General features: G+C 45.2%; 1 protein-coding gene across 42 annotated transcripts in view; it reads left to right on the top strand.

The window, feature by feature from the left end:
• clasp2 (cytoplasmic linker associated protein 2) overlaps positions 1 to 12,615 on the top strand; it is a 97,063-nt gene extending 84,448 nt beyond the window's left edge. For 41 of the 42 annotated variants that reach the window (XM_052472346.1, XM_052472334.1, XM_052472332.1 and 38 more), the window contains 11 exons: positions 1,648 to 1,726; positions 3,144 to 3,287; positions 3,422 to 3,565; positions 4,033 to 4,139; positions 4,262 to 4,403; positions 6,402 to 6,585; positions 8,284 to 8,480; positions 8,556 to 8,684; positions 9,487 to 9,693; positions 10,770 to 10,886; positions 11,059 to 12,615. In XM_052472346.1, coding sequence (XP_052328306.1) covers positions 1,648 to 1,726; positions 3,144 to 3,287; positions 3,422 to 3,565; positions 4,033 to 4,139; positions 4,262 to 4,403; positions 6,402 to 6,585; positions 8,284 to 8,480; positions 8,556 to 8,684; positions 9,487 to 9,693; positions 10,770 to 10,886; positions 11,059 to 11,136 — 1,528 coding nt within the window. In that variant the 3' untranslated portion in view covers positions 11,137 to 12,615. Of the gene's footprint in view, positions 1 to 1,647; positions 1,727 to 3,143; positions 3,288 to 3,421; positions 3,566 to 4,032; positions 4,140 to 4,261; positions 4,404 to 6,401; positions 6,586 to 7,672; positions 8,250 to 8,283; positions 8,481 to 8,555; positions 8,685 to 9,486; positions 9,694 to 10,769; positions 10,887 to 11,058 lie in introns of those variants that run through there. The other variant, XM_052472342.1, reaches the window with a different exon arrangement.
• Positions 12,616 to 16,649: the final 4,034 nt, after the last annotated feature.

The following is a 16,649-nucleotide window of genomic DNA, read 5'->3' as shown; positions in this document are numbered from 1 at the left end:
ATCATAGGTACACTTCAACTATGACAGACAAAATGAGAAAAAAAAATCGAGAAAATCACATTGTAGGATTTTTAATTTATTTATTTGCAAATTATGGTGGAAAATTAGTATTTGGTCACCTACAAACAAGCAAGATTTCTGGTTCTCACAGACCTGTAACTTCTTCTTTAGGAGGCTCCTCTGTCCTCCACTCGTTACCTGTATTAATGGCACCTGTTTGAACTTGTTATCAGTATAAAAGACACCTGTCCACAACCTCAAACAGTCACAATCCAAACTCCAATATGGCCAAGACCAAAGAGCTGTCAAAGGACACCAGAAACAAAATTGTAGACCTGCACCAGGCTGGGAAGACTGAATCTTCAATAGGTAAGCAGCTTGGTTTGAAGAAATCAACTGTGGGAGCAATTATTAGAAAATGGAAGACATACAAGACCACTGATAATCTCCCTCGATCTGGGGCTCCACGCAAGATCTCACACCGTGGGGTCAAAATGATCACAAGAACGGTGAGCAAAAATCCCAGATCCACACGGGGGCACCTAGTGAATGACCTGCAGAGAGCTGGGACCAAAGTAACAAAGCCTACCATCAGTAACACACTACGCCGCCAGGGACTCGAATCCTGCAGTGCCAGACGTGTCCCCCTGCTTAAGCCAGTACATGTCCAGGCCCGTCTGAAGTTGCTAGAGAGTATTTGGATGATCCAGAAGAAGATTGGAAGAATGTCATATAGTCAGATGAAACCAAAATATAACTTTTTGGTAAAAACTCAACTCGTCGTGTTTGGAGGACAAAGAATGCTGAGTTGCATCCAAAGAACACCATACCTACTGTGAAGCATGGGGGTGGAAACATCATGCTTTGGGGCTGTTTTTCTGCAAAGGCACCAGGACGACTGCTCCGTGTAAAGAATGAATGGGGCCATGTATCGTGAGATTTTGAGTGAAAACCTCCTTCCATCAGCAAGGGCATTGAAGATGAAACGTGGCTGGGTCTTTCAGCATGACAATGATCCCAAACACACCGCCCGGGCAACGAAGGAGTGGCTTCGTAAGAAGCATTTTGAGGTCCTGGAGTGGCCTAGCCAGTCTCCAGATCTCAACCCCATAGAAAATCTTTGGAGGGAGTTGAAAGTCCGTGTTGCCCAGCAACAGCCCCAAAACATCACTGCTCTAGAGGAGATCTGCATGGAGGAATGGGCCAAAATACCAGCAACAGTGTGTGAAAACCTTGTGAAGACTTACAGAAAACGTTTGACCTCTGTCATTGCCAACAAAGGGTATATAACAAAGTATTGAGAATCTTTTGTTATTGACCAAATACTTATTTTCCACCATAATTTGCAAATAAATTAATTAAAAATCCTACAATGTGATTTTCTGGAGAAAAAAAATATCATTTTGTCTGTCATAGTTGAAGTGTACCTATAATAAATTACAGGCCTCTCGTCTTTTTAACTGGGAGAACTTGCACAATTGGTGGCTGACTAAATACTTTTTTGCCCCTGTGTGTGTGTGTGTGTGTGTGTGTGTGTGTGTGTGTGTGTGTGTGTGTGTGTGTGTGTGTGTGTGTGTGTGTGTGTGTGTGTGTGTGTGTGTGTAATATGCGTATATATAACACACGTGCATAATATCTCCCCTACAGAGAGTCTTTCCCCAACGACCTCCAGTTCACTATCCTTATGAGGTTCACTGTGGACCAGACTCAGACACCAAACCTCAAGGTACATGTCTGTCTCTCTGTTTAGGGGGGTAGATGTTTTGTGTATGTATGAAGAAAGAGATTGACTGAGTGAGAAGAGGAAGGGGGAGTAAAAGGGATGTAGGGAGGGTTGAAAGGCAGGGACAGCCTCTCTGTCGCCAGGCTCACCTACTGTCTCAGCAACCACGGTAACTATTGTATCAGTAACCACTTTTCTGATATCACGGCTGTTTAACACTGGCTCCGCTCCCTACCCACCCGATCCCTGGACTCTGATTGGATAGCGACTGATATGCCTCCAATTAAACCCGCCAACCACTGGCTTTGCTCTCTGCAGTCTGAGCCCGCCTCACCTCCCCTTCCTCGCTGCCTCTCTATCCTCTCCCCTCCCTTTCCTCCATCTTCTCCCTCCTCTCACTTTGTATTTCCCTTAATACACTTGTTAGTTCCCTCCCTCCCTCCCGTTCCCCTTCCCACCTCCTTCACTTTCATTACCTCACCTTCCTCAATCTTCTTCTCCCTCCTTCACTCTTCACCTCACCTTCCCTTGCTATGCTTTCCCTTCTCTCATTTTCTGATGTAATTTTCACTCCTCTCATCCCTGTCCCATTGTGTATCCATCTCTCTGTCTTGCCTCCTCGCTCCCTCCTACATCCTCTTCCTTCCTCCCCTCACCTACCTTCTCCTCTAACCTCTCCTCTCTCTCCCCCTACCTTTCTCCCACTTCCCCTCTCCCCCCCTACCTTTCTCCCACTTCCCCTCTCCCCCCTTCCTCTCTCCTCCCTCTCCCTCTCACTCTCCGCCCCTCCCTCTCTCTCTAAGCCTGTGGGGAGGAGGGGAACGTGTTGTGGGCGGCGCAACATTAAATTGATTCCCCCTGCTTCAAGAACCATGAGGCGCGATGTTAAATTGTTCCCCCCTGCCACGAGAGCCCCCAGGGGGCACCACGCCTGCTGCTCTCTGAACGAGCAGGTCTCAGCCTGGAACCAATCCTCCCAGGTCAGTGTGCTCAGGGGGGAGCATTTTTATGACGCGCACACTGAGGAGCAGGCGGTCGGTCGATGAAGTGTTTTGAATAGAGGAAGAGTGAGACAGAGATGGACTTTTTTTTAAAGGAATGAAAATATTGTAAAAGAGAAACTAATGTGAGAACGAAGAACGAATGTAAATGGTGGCTCTTTTTCCTTTAGTTTTCATTTGTCTTTATTGGTTTCTCCCCCCTCCACCTCCTTCATGATAGCTGCCTGACTACAACTGTGAAGGAGACTAGCATCTTACTGCACCTTCTTTGTTGTTGCGGATGTTTACTTTGTGTTGCAGAGTAGAACTAGTTTCAGCTCAGAGTTAGGAAACTCCTGGGATGATCCATGAACCACACAGACAGAAGATGTGTGTAACAGTGGGTTCTCTAACCTTTTATACTCTGAATGTGTGTCCAGGTGAAGGTGGCTGTTCTGAAGTACATTGAGACATTGACCCTGCAGATGGAGCCGCAGGACTTTGTGAACTCCAGTGAGACGCGCCTGGCTGTGTCACGCGTCATCACCTGGACCACAGAGCCCAAGAGCTCCGACGTCAGGAAGGTACCTTACAGACATTTCTGTATGAGGCAATTTGTTGATTATTGGTTGACGTGAACTTTGATTGGTTTCTGATGTGTCTGTCTGTCTGTCTGTCTGTCTGTCTGTCTGTCTGTCTGTCTGTGTGTGTGTTCCAGGCTGCCCAGTCGGTGTTGATCTCGTTGTTCCAGTTGAACACTCCAGAGTTCACCATGCTGCTGGCAGCTCTGCCCAAGACCTTCCAGGATGGCGCCACCAAATTGCTACAGAACCACCTGAGGAACACAGGCAATGCTGCACAGGTAACGACACCTGGCCTTGGCTGTACCCCTCCCAGCAGGTAACGACACCTGGCCTTGGCTGTACCCCTCCCAGCAGGTAACGACATCTGGCCTTGGCTGTACCCCTCCCAGCAGGTAACCTGGCCTTGGCTGTACCCCTCCCAGCAGGTAACCTGGCCTTGGCTGTACCCCTCCCAGCAGGTAACCTGGCCTTGGCTGTACCCCTCCCAGCAGGTAACCTGGCCTTGGCTGTACCCCTCCCAGCAGGTAACCTGGCCTTGGCTGTACCCCTCCCAGCAGGTAACCTGGCCTTGGCTGTACCCCTCCCAGCAGGTAACGACACCTGGCCTTGGCTGTACCCCTCCCAGCAGGTAACCTGGCCTTGGCTGTACCCCTCCCAGCCTGGCCTGATGAAGGATCTTAGGAGTTGGGAAACTAAAAGGTCCTAGCATGTACTTGATGCTATTATGTGTTACTCTCTCCCCCAGGCCCCGACAGGAAGCCCTCTTACACGCCACACACCCCGCTCTCCTGCCAGCTGGTCCAGCCCCCTCACCTCTCCTACCAACACATCACAGAACACATCCTCACCCAGGTAACATACACACACCTCCCAATGTACACGCACACCCAGGTTACACACACAGACCTCAGAACACACTCCTATAATGTTGACCTATTGTGATAGTAATATGACTGATGTGTTGTTGTGTGCAGTGCATTTGACTACGACACAGAGAACATGAACTCAGAGGACATCTACAGTAGTCTGAGAGGAGTCACAGAGGCCATCCAGAACTTCTCCGTCCGTAGCCAGGAAGACATGAACGAACCGGTCAGACGGAGGGAAGGAGAGGAGGTGTGTGTGTGTGTGTGTGTGTGTGTGTGTGTGTGTGTGTGTGTGTGTGTGTGTGTGTGTGTGTGTGTGTGTGTGTGTGTGTGTGTGTGTGTGTGTGTGTGTGTGTGTGTGTAGAACCGACATGATGGGATGCACCTTAGAAAGGATTATTTATAGTCAGGTGAATTCTGGGGGTTTAAGCCTTCACACACAATGTTCCTGAGAACAGATATGTCCTGCCACTCCCCTTGTTGTGTGTGAGAGACACTGAACCCCATAACCTTCTGACCCCAACTGTTATCGCACTGTCTGGTGTCAAAGCATCTCCTTTCTTACAAAGTGGATTTCACCGGAAATAGCTATTTATCTGGTGGTGTAAGCTAATATCAGGGAAAAAATAACACATTAAAATACACTACTTGTTAAAATACACTACTTGACCAAAAGTATTTTGACACCTGCTCGTCGAACATCTCATTCCAAAATCATGGCCATTAATATGGAGTTGGTCCCCCCTTTGCTGCTATAACAGCCTCCACTCTTCTGGGAAGGCTCTCCACAAGATGTCGGAACATTGCTGCGGGGACTTGCTACCAGTCAGCTAAGAGCGTTAGTGAGGTCGGGGACTGATGTTGGGCAATTAGGCCTGGCTCACAGTCAACGTTCCAATTCATCTTAAGGGTGTTCGATGGGGTTGAGGTCAGGAATCTGAATAGACCAGTCAAATTCTTCCACACTGATCTCAACAAACCATTTGTGTATGGATCTCGCTTAGTCATGCTGAAACAGGAAAGGGCCTTACCCAAACTGTTGCCACAAAGTTGGAAGCACAGAATCATCTAGAATATCATTGTATGCTGTAGCGTTTAGATTTCCCTTCACTGGAACTAACGGGCCTAGACCGAACCATAAACTGTCCCAGACCATTATTCCTCCTCCACCAAACTTCAGTTGGCATTAGAGCATTGGGGCAGGTGGCATTTTCCTGACATCTTCCAAACCCAGATTCGTCCTCTGGACTGCCAGATGGTGAAGCTTGATTCATCACTCCAGAGAACTCGTTTACACTGCTCCATAGTCCAATAGCAGCTTTACACTACTCCAGCCAACTCTTGGTATTGCGCATTGTGATCTTAGGCCTGTGTGCGGCTGCTCGGCCATGGAAACCCATTTCATTAAGCTCCCGAAAAAACAGTTATTGGGCTGACGTTGGTTCCAGAGGCAGTTTGGAACTCAGGAGGGAATGTTGTAACCGAGGGCAGATGATTTTTACTCACTTCAGCACTCGGCGGTCCATTTCTGTGAGCTTGTGTGGCCTACCACTTCGCGGTTGAGTCGTTGTTGCTCCTAGACATTTCCACTTCACAATAACAACACTTACAGTTGCCAGGGGCAGCTCTAGCAGAGCAGAGATCTAACGAACTGACTTGTTAGAAAGGAGGCATCCTATGACCGTGCCATTCTACTGCCAATGTTTGTCTTTGAAGATTGCATGGCTGTGTGCTCGATTTTATATACCTATCAGCAACGGGGGTGGCTAAAATGGCTGAATCCAATCATTTGAAGGGGTGTCCACATACTTTTGTATATATAGTGTAGGTTGTGATGGGAGCATCGTGTGTGTGTGTGTCCGAGTGCGTACAGTATGTGAGATGTTATTCATTATGACACCCCTCTCCATGGTATGTTCCAAGGAAGGGCAATGTCCAAGCTGACATTTCCTCTAGGGGTCAGTCTGAAACCTGACCCGCCCACCCATCCTCAACCTGCCAATCAGAGCTCAGCTGACTCCATCACCTGCCTATCACCTGACCCGTCAGGGGGTTTTCTGGTTTGAGTGAAAATATTAACTGTAGGAACTGTAACAGATCTCATATCTCTCCTCATTCCATCCATAGAATGATAAAAACCCTAACCCACACACACCACTGTGTGTGTGTGTGCATGCGATGACAGCGCTTACATTTCTGTCTGTCTGAATCATACCACCGTGTGTCTCCCTCTCTCCCCCTCCCTCAGGGTGGTAGTGCTAGTGCTGACCAGGTGGATGGAGGTCGTACAGCTCTGGACAACAAGACGTCTCTCCTCAACACCCCCCTGCTCTCCTCTTCTCCCCGGGGGTCCCGTGACCCCTTCACTGACTCCCCCTTCAAACACAGCGTCATAGATACTTCACTAGACGAATCAGACCAGCAAACTGACGGTACACACGAACACACATACAGTACCAGTCAAAAGTTTGGAAACACCTACTCATTCCAGATGTTTTTATTTATTTTTTTGTACAATTTTGTACTTTGTAGAATAGTACTGAAGACATCAAAACTATGAAATAACACATGGAATCGTCTAGTAACCAAAAAAGTATTTAACAAATCCAAATATATTTTATATTTGAGATTCTTCAAAGTGGCCACCCTTTGCCTTGATGACAGCTTTGCACACTCTTGGCATTCTCTCAACCAGCTTCATGAGGAAGTCACCTGGAATGCATTTCAATTAATGGGTATGCCTTGCTAAATGTTAATTTGTGGAATTTCTTTCCTTAATGCGTTTGAGCCAATCAGTTGTGTTGAGACAAGGTAGGGTGGTATACAGAAGAGAGCCCTATTTGGTAAAAGACCAAGTCCATATTATGGCAAGAACAGCCCAAATAAGCAAAGCGAAACAACAGCCCATCATTACTTTAAGACATGAAGGTCAGTCAATCTGGAAAATGTCAAGAACTTTTAAAGTTTCTTCAAGTGCAGTCACAAAAACCATCAAGCTCTATGATGAAACTGGCTCATGATGACCGCCACAGGTAAGGAAGACCCAGAGTTACCTCTGCTGCAGAGGACAAGTTCATTAGAGTTACCAGCCTAAGAGAGGCCTCTCAAAATCAACTGTTCAGAGGAGACTGTGTGAATCAGACCTTAATGGTCAAATTGCTGCAAAGAAACCACTATTGAACGACAGCAATAAGAAGAAGAGACTTGCTTGGGCCAAGAAACACGAGCAATGGACATTAGACCGGTGGAAATCGGTCCTTTTGGTCTGATGAGTCCAAATTTGAGACAGCCGTGTCTTTTTGAGACGCAGAGTAGGTGAACGGATTATCTCCGCATGGGAGGTTACCACTGTGAAGCATGGAGGAGGTGGTGTGGGGGTGTTTTACTGGTGACACAGTCAGTGATTTATTTAGTATTCAAAGTACACTTAACCAGTGTGGCTACCACAGCATCCTGCAGCGATACGCCATCCAATCTGATTAGTGGAACTTAGTGGGACTATCATTTGTTTTTCAACAGGACAGTGACCCAACACACCTCCAGGCTGTGTAAGGGCAATTTGACCAAGAAGGAGAGTGATGGAGTGATGCATCAGATGACCTGGCCTCAACAATCACCTGACCTCAAACCAATTGAGATGGTTTGGGACGAGTTGGACCACAGAGTGAAAGAAAAGCAGCCAACAAGTGCTCAGCGTATGTGGGTACTCCTTCAAGGCTATTGGAAAAGCAATTCAGGTGAAGCTGGTTGAGAGAATGCCAAGTGTGCAGAGCTGTCATCAAGGCAAAGGGTGGCTACTTTGAAGAATCTAAAATATATTGAGTTGTATAACATTTTTTTGGTTACTACATGATTCCATATGTTATTTCATCGGTTTGATGTCTTCAGTATTATTCAACAATGTAGAAAATAGTAAAAAAATAAAGAAGCACTCTTGAATGGCTAGGTGCCAACTTTTGACTGGTAATGTATATTAATTTGCACTAACACACACATGTATTCATATACACACACACACACACACACACACACACACACACACACAAAATGTATTGAAGTGTAATATGGGATAGATACTGATTGCCATCAATTTATCAATCTCAACCCCATTTGGCTGTTGCCCCTGACAGACAGCAGCATTGACCAATCAGAGCTGGTGTCAGAGCTGCTGAAGGAGCTGTCCAATCACAATGAGCGTGTGGAGGAGAGGAAGGCAGCGCTTTGTGAGCTCTTGAAGCTGATTCGAGAAAACACCCTGCAGGTCTCCTGGGATGAACACTTCAAAACCATCCTCCTGTTACTACTGGAGACGCTGGGGGACAGAGAGGTACACACACACACACTCAATATGTGCATCAATGCAACGAACACACTTTGACCAAACTCTCTCTCCCCTCTGCAGCATGTGATCAGGGCGTTAGCTCTGCGTGTTCTGAGGGAGATTCTGAGCCGCCAGCCCTGGAGGTTTAAGAACTACGCTGAACTCACCATCATGAAGGCCCTGGAGGCGCACAAGGACCCACACAAAGAGGTACACACACACGCACGTACACACACACTCCTTATAATATACACACACTCCATATAATCTCTTGCACATGCACACATTTACACTGGTATAATCTCTCTCACATACACACATTTACACTGGTATAATCTCTTGCACATGCACACATTTACACTGGTATAATCTCTTGCACATGCACACATTTACACTGGTATAATCTCTCTCACATACACACATTTACACTGGTATAATCTCTTGCACATGCACACATTTACACTGGTATAATCTCTCTCACATACACACATTTACACTGGTATAATCTCTCTCACATACACACATTTACACTGGTATAATCTCTCTCACATACACACATTTACACTGGTATAATCTCTCTCACATACACACATTTACACTGGTATAATCTCTCTCACATACACACATTTACACTGGTATAATCTCTTGCACATGCACACATTTACACTGGTATAATCTCTCTCACATACACACATTTACACTGGTATAATCTCTTGCACATGCACACATTTACACTGGTATAATCTCTTGCACATGCACACATTTACACTGGTATAATCTCTCTCACATACACACATTTACACTGGTATAATCTCTTGCACATGCACACATTTACACTGGTATAATCTCTCTCACATACACACATTTACACTGGTATAATCTCTTGCACATGCACACATTTACACTGGTAAAATCTCTCTCACATACCCTCATACATTCACTCTCCTACTGTTGTTCCTGTGTGTGTATAGGAGCTATAGATCTGGTACTATAACCCTGTTCCTGTGTCTAGGTGGTGCGAGCGGCAGAGGAGACTGCAGCCATGCTGGCGTCATCCATCAGTCCAGACCAGTGTATCAAGGTGTTGTGTCCCATCATCCAGTCAGCTGACTACCCCATCAACCTGGCTGCCATCAAGATGCAGACTAAAGTTATAGAGAGGGTCCCCCATGAAGGACTAGTCAGCATGCTGCCTGAGATAGTCCCCGGACTCATACAGGTAACACACACATACACATACAGGTAACACACACAGGTAACATACACATACAGGTAACACACACATACACACACATACAGGTAACACACACATACACTTACAGGTAACACACACATACACTTACAGGTAACACACACATACAGGTAACACACACACACATACAGGTAACACACACACACATATAGGTAACACACACACACACACACACACAGGTAACACACATACACACACATACAGGTAACACACACACATACAGGTAACACACACAGGTAACATACACATACAGGTAACACACACACACACACACACACACACACACACACACATACAGGTAACACACACACATACAGGTAACACACACACATACAGGTAACACACACACATACAGGTAACACACATACAGGTAACACACACACATGCAGGTAACACACATGCAGGTAACAAACACACACATACAGGTAACAAACACACACATACAGGTAACAAACACACACATACAGGTAACAAACACACACATACAGGTAACAAACACACACATACAGGTAACAAACACACACATACAGGTAACACACACACACACATACACATACAGGTAACAAACACACACACATACACATACAGGTAACAAACACACACACATACACATACAGGTAACAAACACACACACATACACATACAGGTAACACACACACATACAGGTAACACACACACATACATACAGGTAACACATACATACAGGTAACACACACACACATACATACAGGTAACACATACATACATACATACATACATACATACATACATACATACATACATACATAACACATACATACAGGTAACACACACACACAGGTAACAAACACATACAGGTAACAAACACATACAGGTAACAAACACACACATACACATACAGGTAACACACACACACATACACATACAGGTAACACACACACACATACATACAGGTAACACATCCTAGTTATTCAGGGTTATGACCCACTGTCATGTTATGGAGGGCTATAACCCTTCTGTCGTGTAATACAGGCTAATAACCCCTCTTATGTCATGTTATGCAGGGTTATGACAACTCTGAGAGCAGTGTGAGGAAGGCCTGTGTATTCTGTCTGGTGGCCCTCTACGCAGTCATAGGGGAGGAGCTAAAACCTCACCTCAACCAACTGTCTGGCAGCAAAGTGAGTGACCATGCCCACTTTCTACTAACCAGACCCATTATCTGTGTTCCAATACATCCACGCTAGTATACTTCATTCTTAAATTCATCAATACATTTTATATTACTGGATCAGGAGGGTTCCAGAAGAACTGATTCAGTTCTACAACCCAAACTCTCTTCTCTCTCTCCAGTTGAAGTTGTTGAATCTGTACATCAAGCGTGCCCAGTCCGGCTCCAGTGGTGGTGAGCCCCCAGCAGACAGCCTATAGAACAGATGAACAGCCCACGGGACAACTATGGAGCTGCACTCTCCCTCTGGAGACTTAACACGGACACACAAGGACACACTCTTACATGGATGCACAAACACATACATGCTTACATGAACACACATGTGCACTTACTTACACGCTTACATGAACACACATACGCTTACATCTGCTTACACAAACATGCTGATAAGAAGGCTCTGACACCCCCCCACCCCTCCTGGTACCTCCAAGTTGCCTACTGCAGGGCACTCTGGGAAGAGAGGAGTGTTGTAGTTCCCTTCACTGACGTTGAAGATCCAACCTGCTCTGAGATTCACCCCTGACGTCGACACACCTCGCCCTCTGACCCCGATCTCACTCTGAAGCCTCAACGCTAACGGTTTTAACTTTGGTTTAACTTCCTGGTTTTAGTACAATAGGGGAGGGGCCGGAACAGCAGCATGATGTAGCCACACCCCAGGCAGGATAAACAGAGGGAGGGTAGAGGAGCATGTATGTGTGTGATAGGGGGGTGTATATCTGTGGTCAGTCAGCCTGTCCGTCATAGTGGTTGAGTGGGTTTTAGCCGCTGAAACTGAAGGCAAATCTGAAATGGCACCCTAATCCCTATGTAGTGGACTACTTTTGGCCAGAGCTACATAGTGCCACTGCATACGGCTCTGGTCAAACTATAGGGAGTAGGGTGTAATTTTGTCTCAAAGCATTCTCTGTCCGTCGAATGGTGCTAGTTCCACCCTGTGGCAGTGGGAACATGGTACGACCTTCCCTGCACAGCACTAATGCTCATAAGCAGGTCACAGTAGATCATAACTGCTCTTAGCAGCTACGTAGGCAGTGAGTGTGAGGTATAGGAGGCATAATGTGCTTGGCTATGCATGACGATGATTTTAACAAGATCTTTTTATCCGGAGCCTATTAACTGTCACAGTAGAAGGGGGGGGTGAAATTAAAGTTAATGATGTCCACCCCTTTCAGAGGAGTCCATGGTACCTTCCACTGCTCCCCGCCATGTCTTGGATGAGCTCATTTCAGACAGAAAGAGAGGGAGAGGCTTATCTATGACCAGACATGGCTTATTATTATTAATATTATTATCACCTAGTGGATATGTAACTATACATGATATTATAAAAAATGTAATAATATCCGATAACAACGTCATTTAGGAGAGTCCCTGAAGGACGTGTGCGCTCTGCATCCTGATCTATTTTATTTTCTGTTGCGCGTTCCGTAGTCTCTCTCACGTTAGTTTCCCCACCGGGGAGACATGTATTATTTACTGATCAGAAACTGTCGAGTCACCTTTCGCCCCCTCCTTCTCTTCTTTTTCCTTTCCTCTCTTCTGCTCCCTCTTGTTGTCATTCTCTCCCTCTTCTTGTGACATTCTAGTCTTCACTGTGTTTCCCTCGGTGCATTTACAAAGCTGTGCTTACAATAAAATGAAAAATAAAGAAAACTTGTACAGACCATAATAAACATGGTTTATGTCTCAGTTACTGTGAGGGACAACTGTTCAGCTAACACACACCACACACACGCGTGTTCTACAATTATACCAAGTCATGTCCCTTGCGCACTGACTGGAATCAACTGGTAATTATTTACCAGAGGACAACACAGGGAAGATACTTCTTTCTGCTGGACAGTGTGTGTGAATGTCTAAATGTGAAAGCTGCAGAATAGATGGTCAATGTGAAAGCTGCAGAATAGATGGTCAATGTGAAAGCTGCAGAATAGATGGTCAATGTGAAAGCTGCAGAATAGATGGTCAATGTGAAAGCTGCAGAATAGATGGTCAATGTGAAAGCTGCAGAATAGATGGTCAATGTGAAAGCTGCAGAATAGATGGTCAATGTGAAAGCTGCAGAATAGATGGTCAATGTGAAAGCTGCAGAATAGATGGTCAATGTGAAAGCTGCAGAATAGATGGTCAATGTGAAAGCTGCAGAATAGATGGTCAATGTGAAAGCTGCAGAATAGATGGTCAATGTGAAAGCTGCAGAATAGATGGTCAATGTGAAAGCTGCAGAATAGATGGTCAATGTGAAAGCTGCAGAATAGATGGTCAATGTGAAAGCTGCAGAATAGATGGTCAATGTGAAAGCTGCAGAATAGATGGGTCAATCAATGTGAAAGCTGCAGAATAGATGGTCAATGTGAAAGCTGCAGAATAGATGGTCAATGTGAAAGCTGCAGAATAGATAGATGTCAATGTGAAAGCTGCAGAATAGATGGTCAATGTGAAAGCTGCAGAATAGATGGTCAATGTGAAAGCTGCAGAATAGATGGTCAATGTGAAAGCTGCAGAATAGATGGTCAATGTGAAAGCTGCAGAATAGATGGTCAATGTGAAAGCTGCAGAATGGTCAGATGGAATCAATGTGAAAGCTGCAGAATAGATGGTCAATGTGAAAGCTGCAGAATAGATGGTCAATGTGAAAGCTGCAGAATAGATGGTCAATGTGCTGCAAGCTGCAGAATAGATGGTCAATGTGAAAGCTGCAGAATAGATGGTCAATGTGAAAGCTGCAGAATAGATGGTCAATGTGAAAGCTGCAGAATAGATGGTCAATGTGAAAGCTGCAGAATAGATGGTCAATGTGAAAGCTGCAGAATAGATGGTCAATGTGAAAGCTGCAGAATAGATGGTCAATGTGAAAGCTGCAGAATAGATGGTCAATGTGAAAGCTGCAGAATAGATGGTCAATGTGAAAGCTGCAGAATAGATGGTCAATGTGAAAGCTGCAGAATAGATGGTCAATGTGAAAGCTGCAGAATAGATGGTCAATGTGAAAGCTGCAGAATAGATGGTCAATGTGAAAGCTGCAGAATAGATGGTCAATGTGAAAGCTGCAGAATAGATGGTCAGAATAGATGGGTCAATGTGAAAGCTGCAGAATAGATGGTCAATGTGAAAGCTGCAGAATAGATGGTCAATGTGAAAGCTGCAGAATAGATGGTCAATGTGGTCAAGCTGCAGAATAGATGGTCAATGCTGCAGAATGAAAGCTGCAGAGTAGATGGTCAATGTGAAAGCTGCAGAATAGATGGTCAATGTGAAAGCTGCAGAATAGATGGTCAATGTGAAAGCTGCAGAATAGATGGTCAATGTGAAAGCTGCAGAATAGATGGTCAATGTGAAAGCTGCAGAATGGTCAGATGGAATAGATGGTCAATGTGAAAGCTGCAGAATAGATGGTCAATGTGAAAGCTGCAGAATAGATGGTCAATGTGCAGAAGATGGTCAATGCTGCAGAATAGATGGTCAATGTGAAAGATGGTCAGAATAGATAGATGGTCAATGTGAAAGCTGCAGAATAGATGGTCAATGTGAAAGCTGCAGAATAGATGGTCAATGTGAAAGCTGCAGAATGGTCAGATGATGTCAATGTGAAAGCTGCAGAATAGATGGTCAATGTGAAAGCTGCAGAATAGATGGTCAATGTGAAAGCTGCAGAATAGATGGTCAATGTGAAAGCTGCAGAATAGATGGTCAATGTGAAAGCTGCAGAATAGATGGTCAATGTGAAAGCTGCAGAATAGATGGTCAATGTGAAAGCTGCAGAATAGATGGTCAATGTGAAAGCTGCAGAATAGATGGTCAATGTGAAAGCTGCAGAATAGATGGTCAATGTCTGCAGAATAGATGGTCAAAGCTGCAGAATAGATGGTCAATGTGAAAGCTGCAGAATAGATGGTCAATGTGAAAGCTGCAGAATAGATGGTCTGCAGAATAGATGAATGTGAGCTGCAGAATAGATGGTCAATGTGAAAGCTGCAGAATAGATGGTCAATGTGAAAGCTGCAGAATAGATGGTCAATGTGAAAGCTGCAGAATAGATGGTCAATGTGAAAGCTGCAGAATAGATGGTCAATGTGAAAGCTGCAGAATAGATGGTCAATGTGAAAGCTGCAGAGTAGATGGTCAATGTGAAAGCTGCAGAATAGATGGTCAATGTGAAAGCTGCAGAATAGATGGTCAATGTGAAAGCTGCAGAATAGATGGTCAATGTGAAAGCTGCAGAATAGATAGTCTACCTGAAGCTGAACTATAACCTCGTATTAGGCTCGGAATGTGTGGTTGAGAGAGGTAACTTCAGTAGTAGGCTGTTGTAGTTGTTATTGGAACTGTCCTGGAAAGGACAATGTGAAAAGAAAATATCTAAGCCAGTAGAGAACAGTTTGGGTTGTCCCTTTAATGTGAATCCGGCCCACATGTGTGGCCTTTCACATTTCCTCTCAAACTGATTTTAATTATCTTGTTTATTTTGATCCAGTACAATGATCATACAGTGCAGAATGAAAAGTATTCAACCCCTTCACTTTTCCACATTTTGTTGTTACAGCCTTGTTCTAAAATTGATTAAATTAAATGTTTTCCTCATCAATCTACACACAATACCCCATAATGACAAAGCGAAAACATTTTTTAGTAATGTATTCAGACCCTTTGCTATGAGACTTGAAATTGAGCTCAGGTGCATCCTGTTTCCATTGATCATCCTTGAGATGTTTCTACAACTTGGAGTCCACCTGTGGTAAATTCAATTGATTGGACATCATTTGGAAAGGCACACCTGTCCATTTAAGGTCCCACAGTTCAGTGCATGTCAGAGCAAAAACCAAGCCATGAGGTCAAAGGAATTGTCCGTAGAGCACTGAGACAGGATTATGTCGAGGCACAGATCTGGAGAAGGGTACAACAAATGTCTGCAGCAATGAAGGTTCCCAAGAACACAGTGGCCTCCATCATTCTTAAATGGAAGAAGTTTGGAACCACCAAGACTCTTCCTTGAGCTGACCGCCCAGCCAAACTGAGCAATCTGGGGAGAAGGGCCTTGGTCAGGGAGGTAACCAAGAACCCGATGGTCACTCTGACAGAGTTCCTCTGTGGAGATGGGAGAACCTTCCAGAAGGATAACCATCTCTGCAGCACTGCACCAATCAGGCCTTTATGGTAGAGTGGCCAGACAGAAGCCACTCCTCAGTAAAAGTCACATGACTTCCCACTTGGAGTTTGCCAAAAGGTACCTAAAGGACTCTGACCATGACAAACAAGATTCTCTGGTTTGATAAAACCAGGATTGAACTCTTTGGCCTGAATGCCAAGCACCACGTCTGGAGGAAACCTGGCACCATCCCTATGGTGAAGCATGGTGGTGGCCGCATCATGCTAGTGATGTTTTTCAGCGGCAATGACTAGGAGACTAGTTAGGATTGAGGGAAAGATGGATGGAGCAAAGTACAGAGATCCTTGATGAAAACCTACTCCAGAGCGCTCAGGACCTCAGACTGGGGCGAAGGTTCACCTTCCAACAGGACAACAACCTTAAGCACACAGCCAAGACAATGCAGGAGTGGCTTCGGTACAAGTCTCTGAATGTCCTGGAGTGGCCCAGCCGGAGCCCGGACTTGAACCCGATCGAACATCTCTGGAGAGACTTGAAATGATCAGTGCAGCGACGCTCCTCATCCAACCTGACAGAGCTTGAGAGGATCTGCAGAGAAGA

The sequence above is a fragment of the Oncorhynchus keta genome, chromosome 20 (assembly GCF_023373465.1).
Source record: "Oncorhynchus keta strain PuntledgeMale-10-30-2019 chromosome 20, Oket_V2, whole genome shotgun sequence".
Lineage (NCBI taxonomy): Eukaryota > Metazoa > Chordata > Actinopteri > Salmoniformes > Salmonidae > Oncorhynchus > Oncorhynchus keta.
This window is presented reverse-complemented; position numbering and strand designations above follow the sequence as displayed.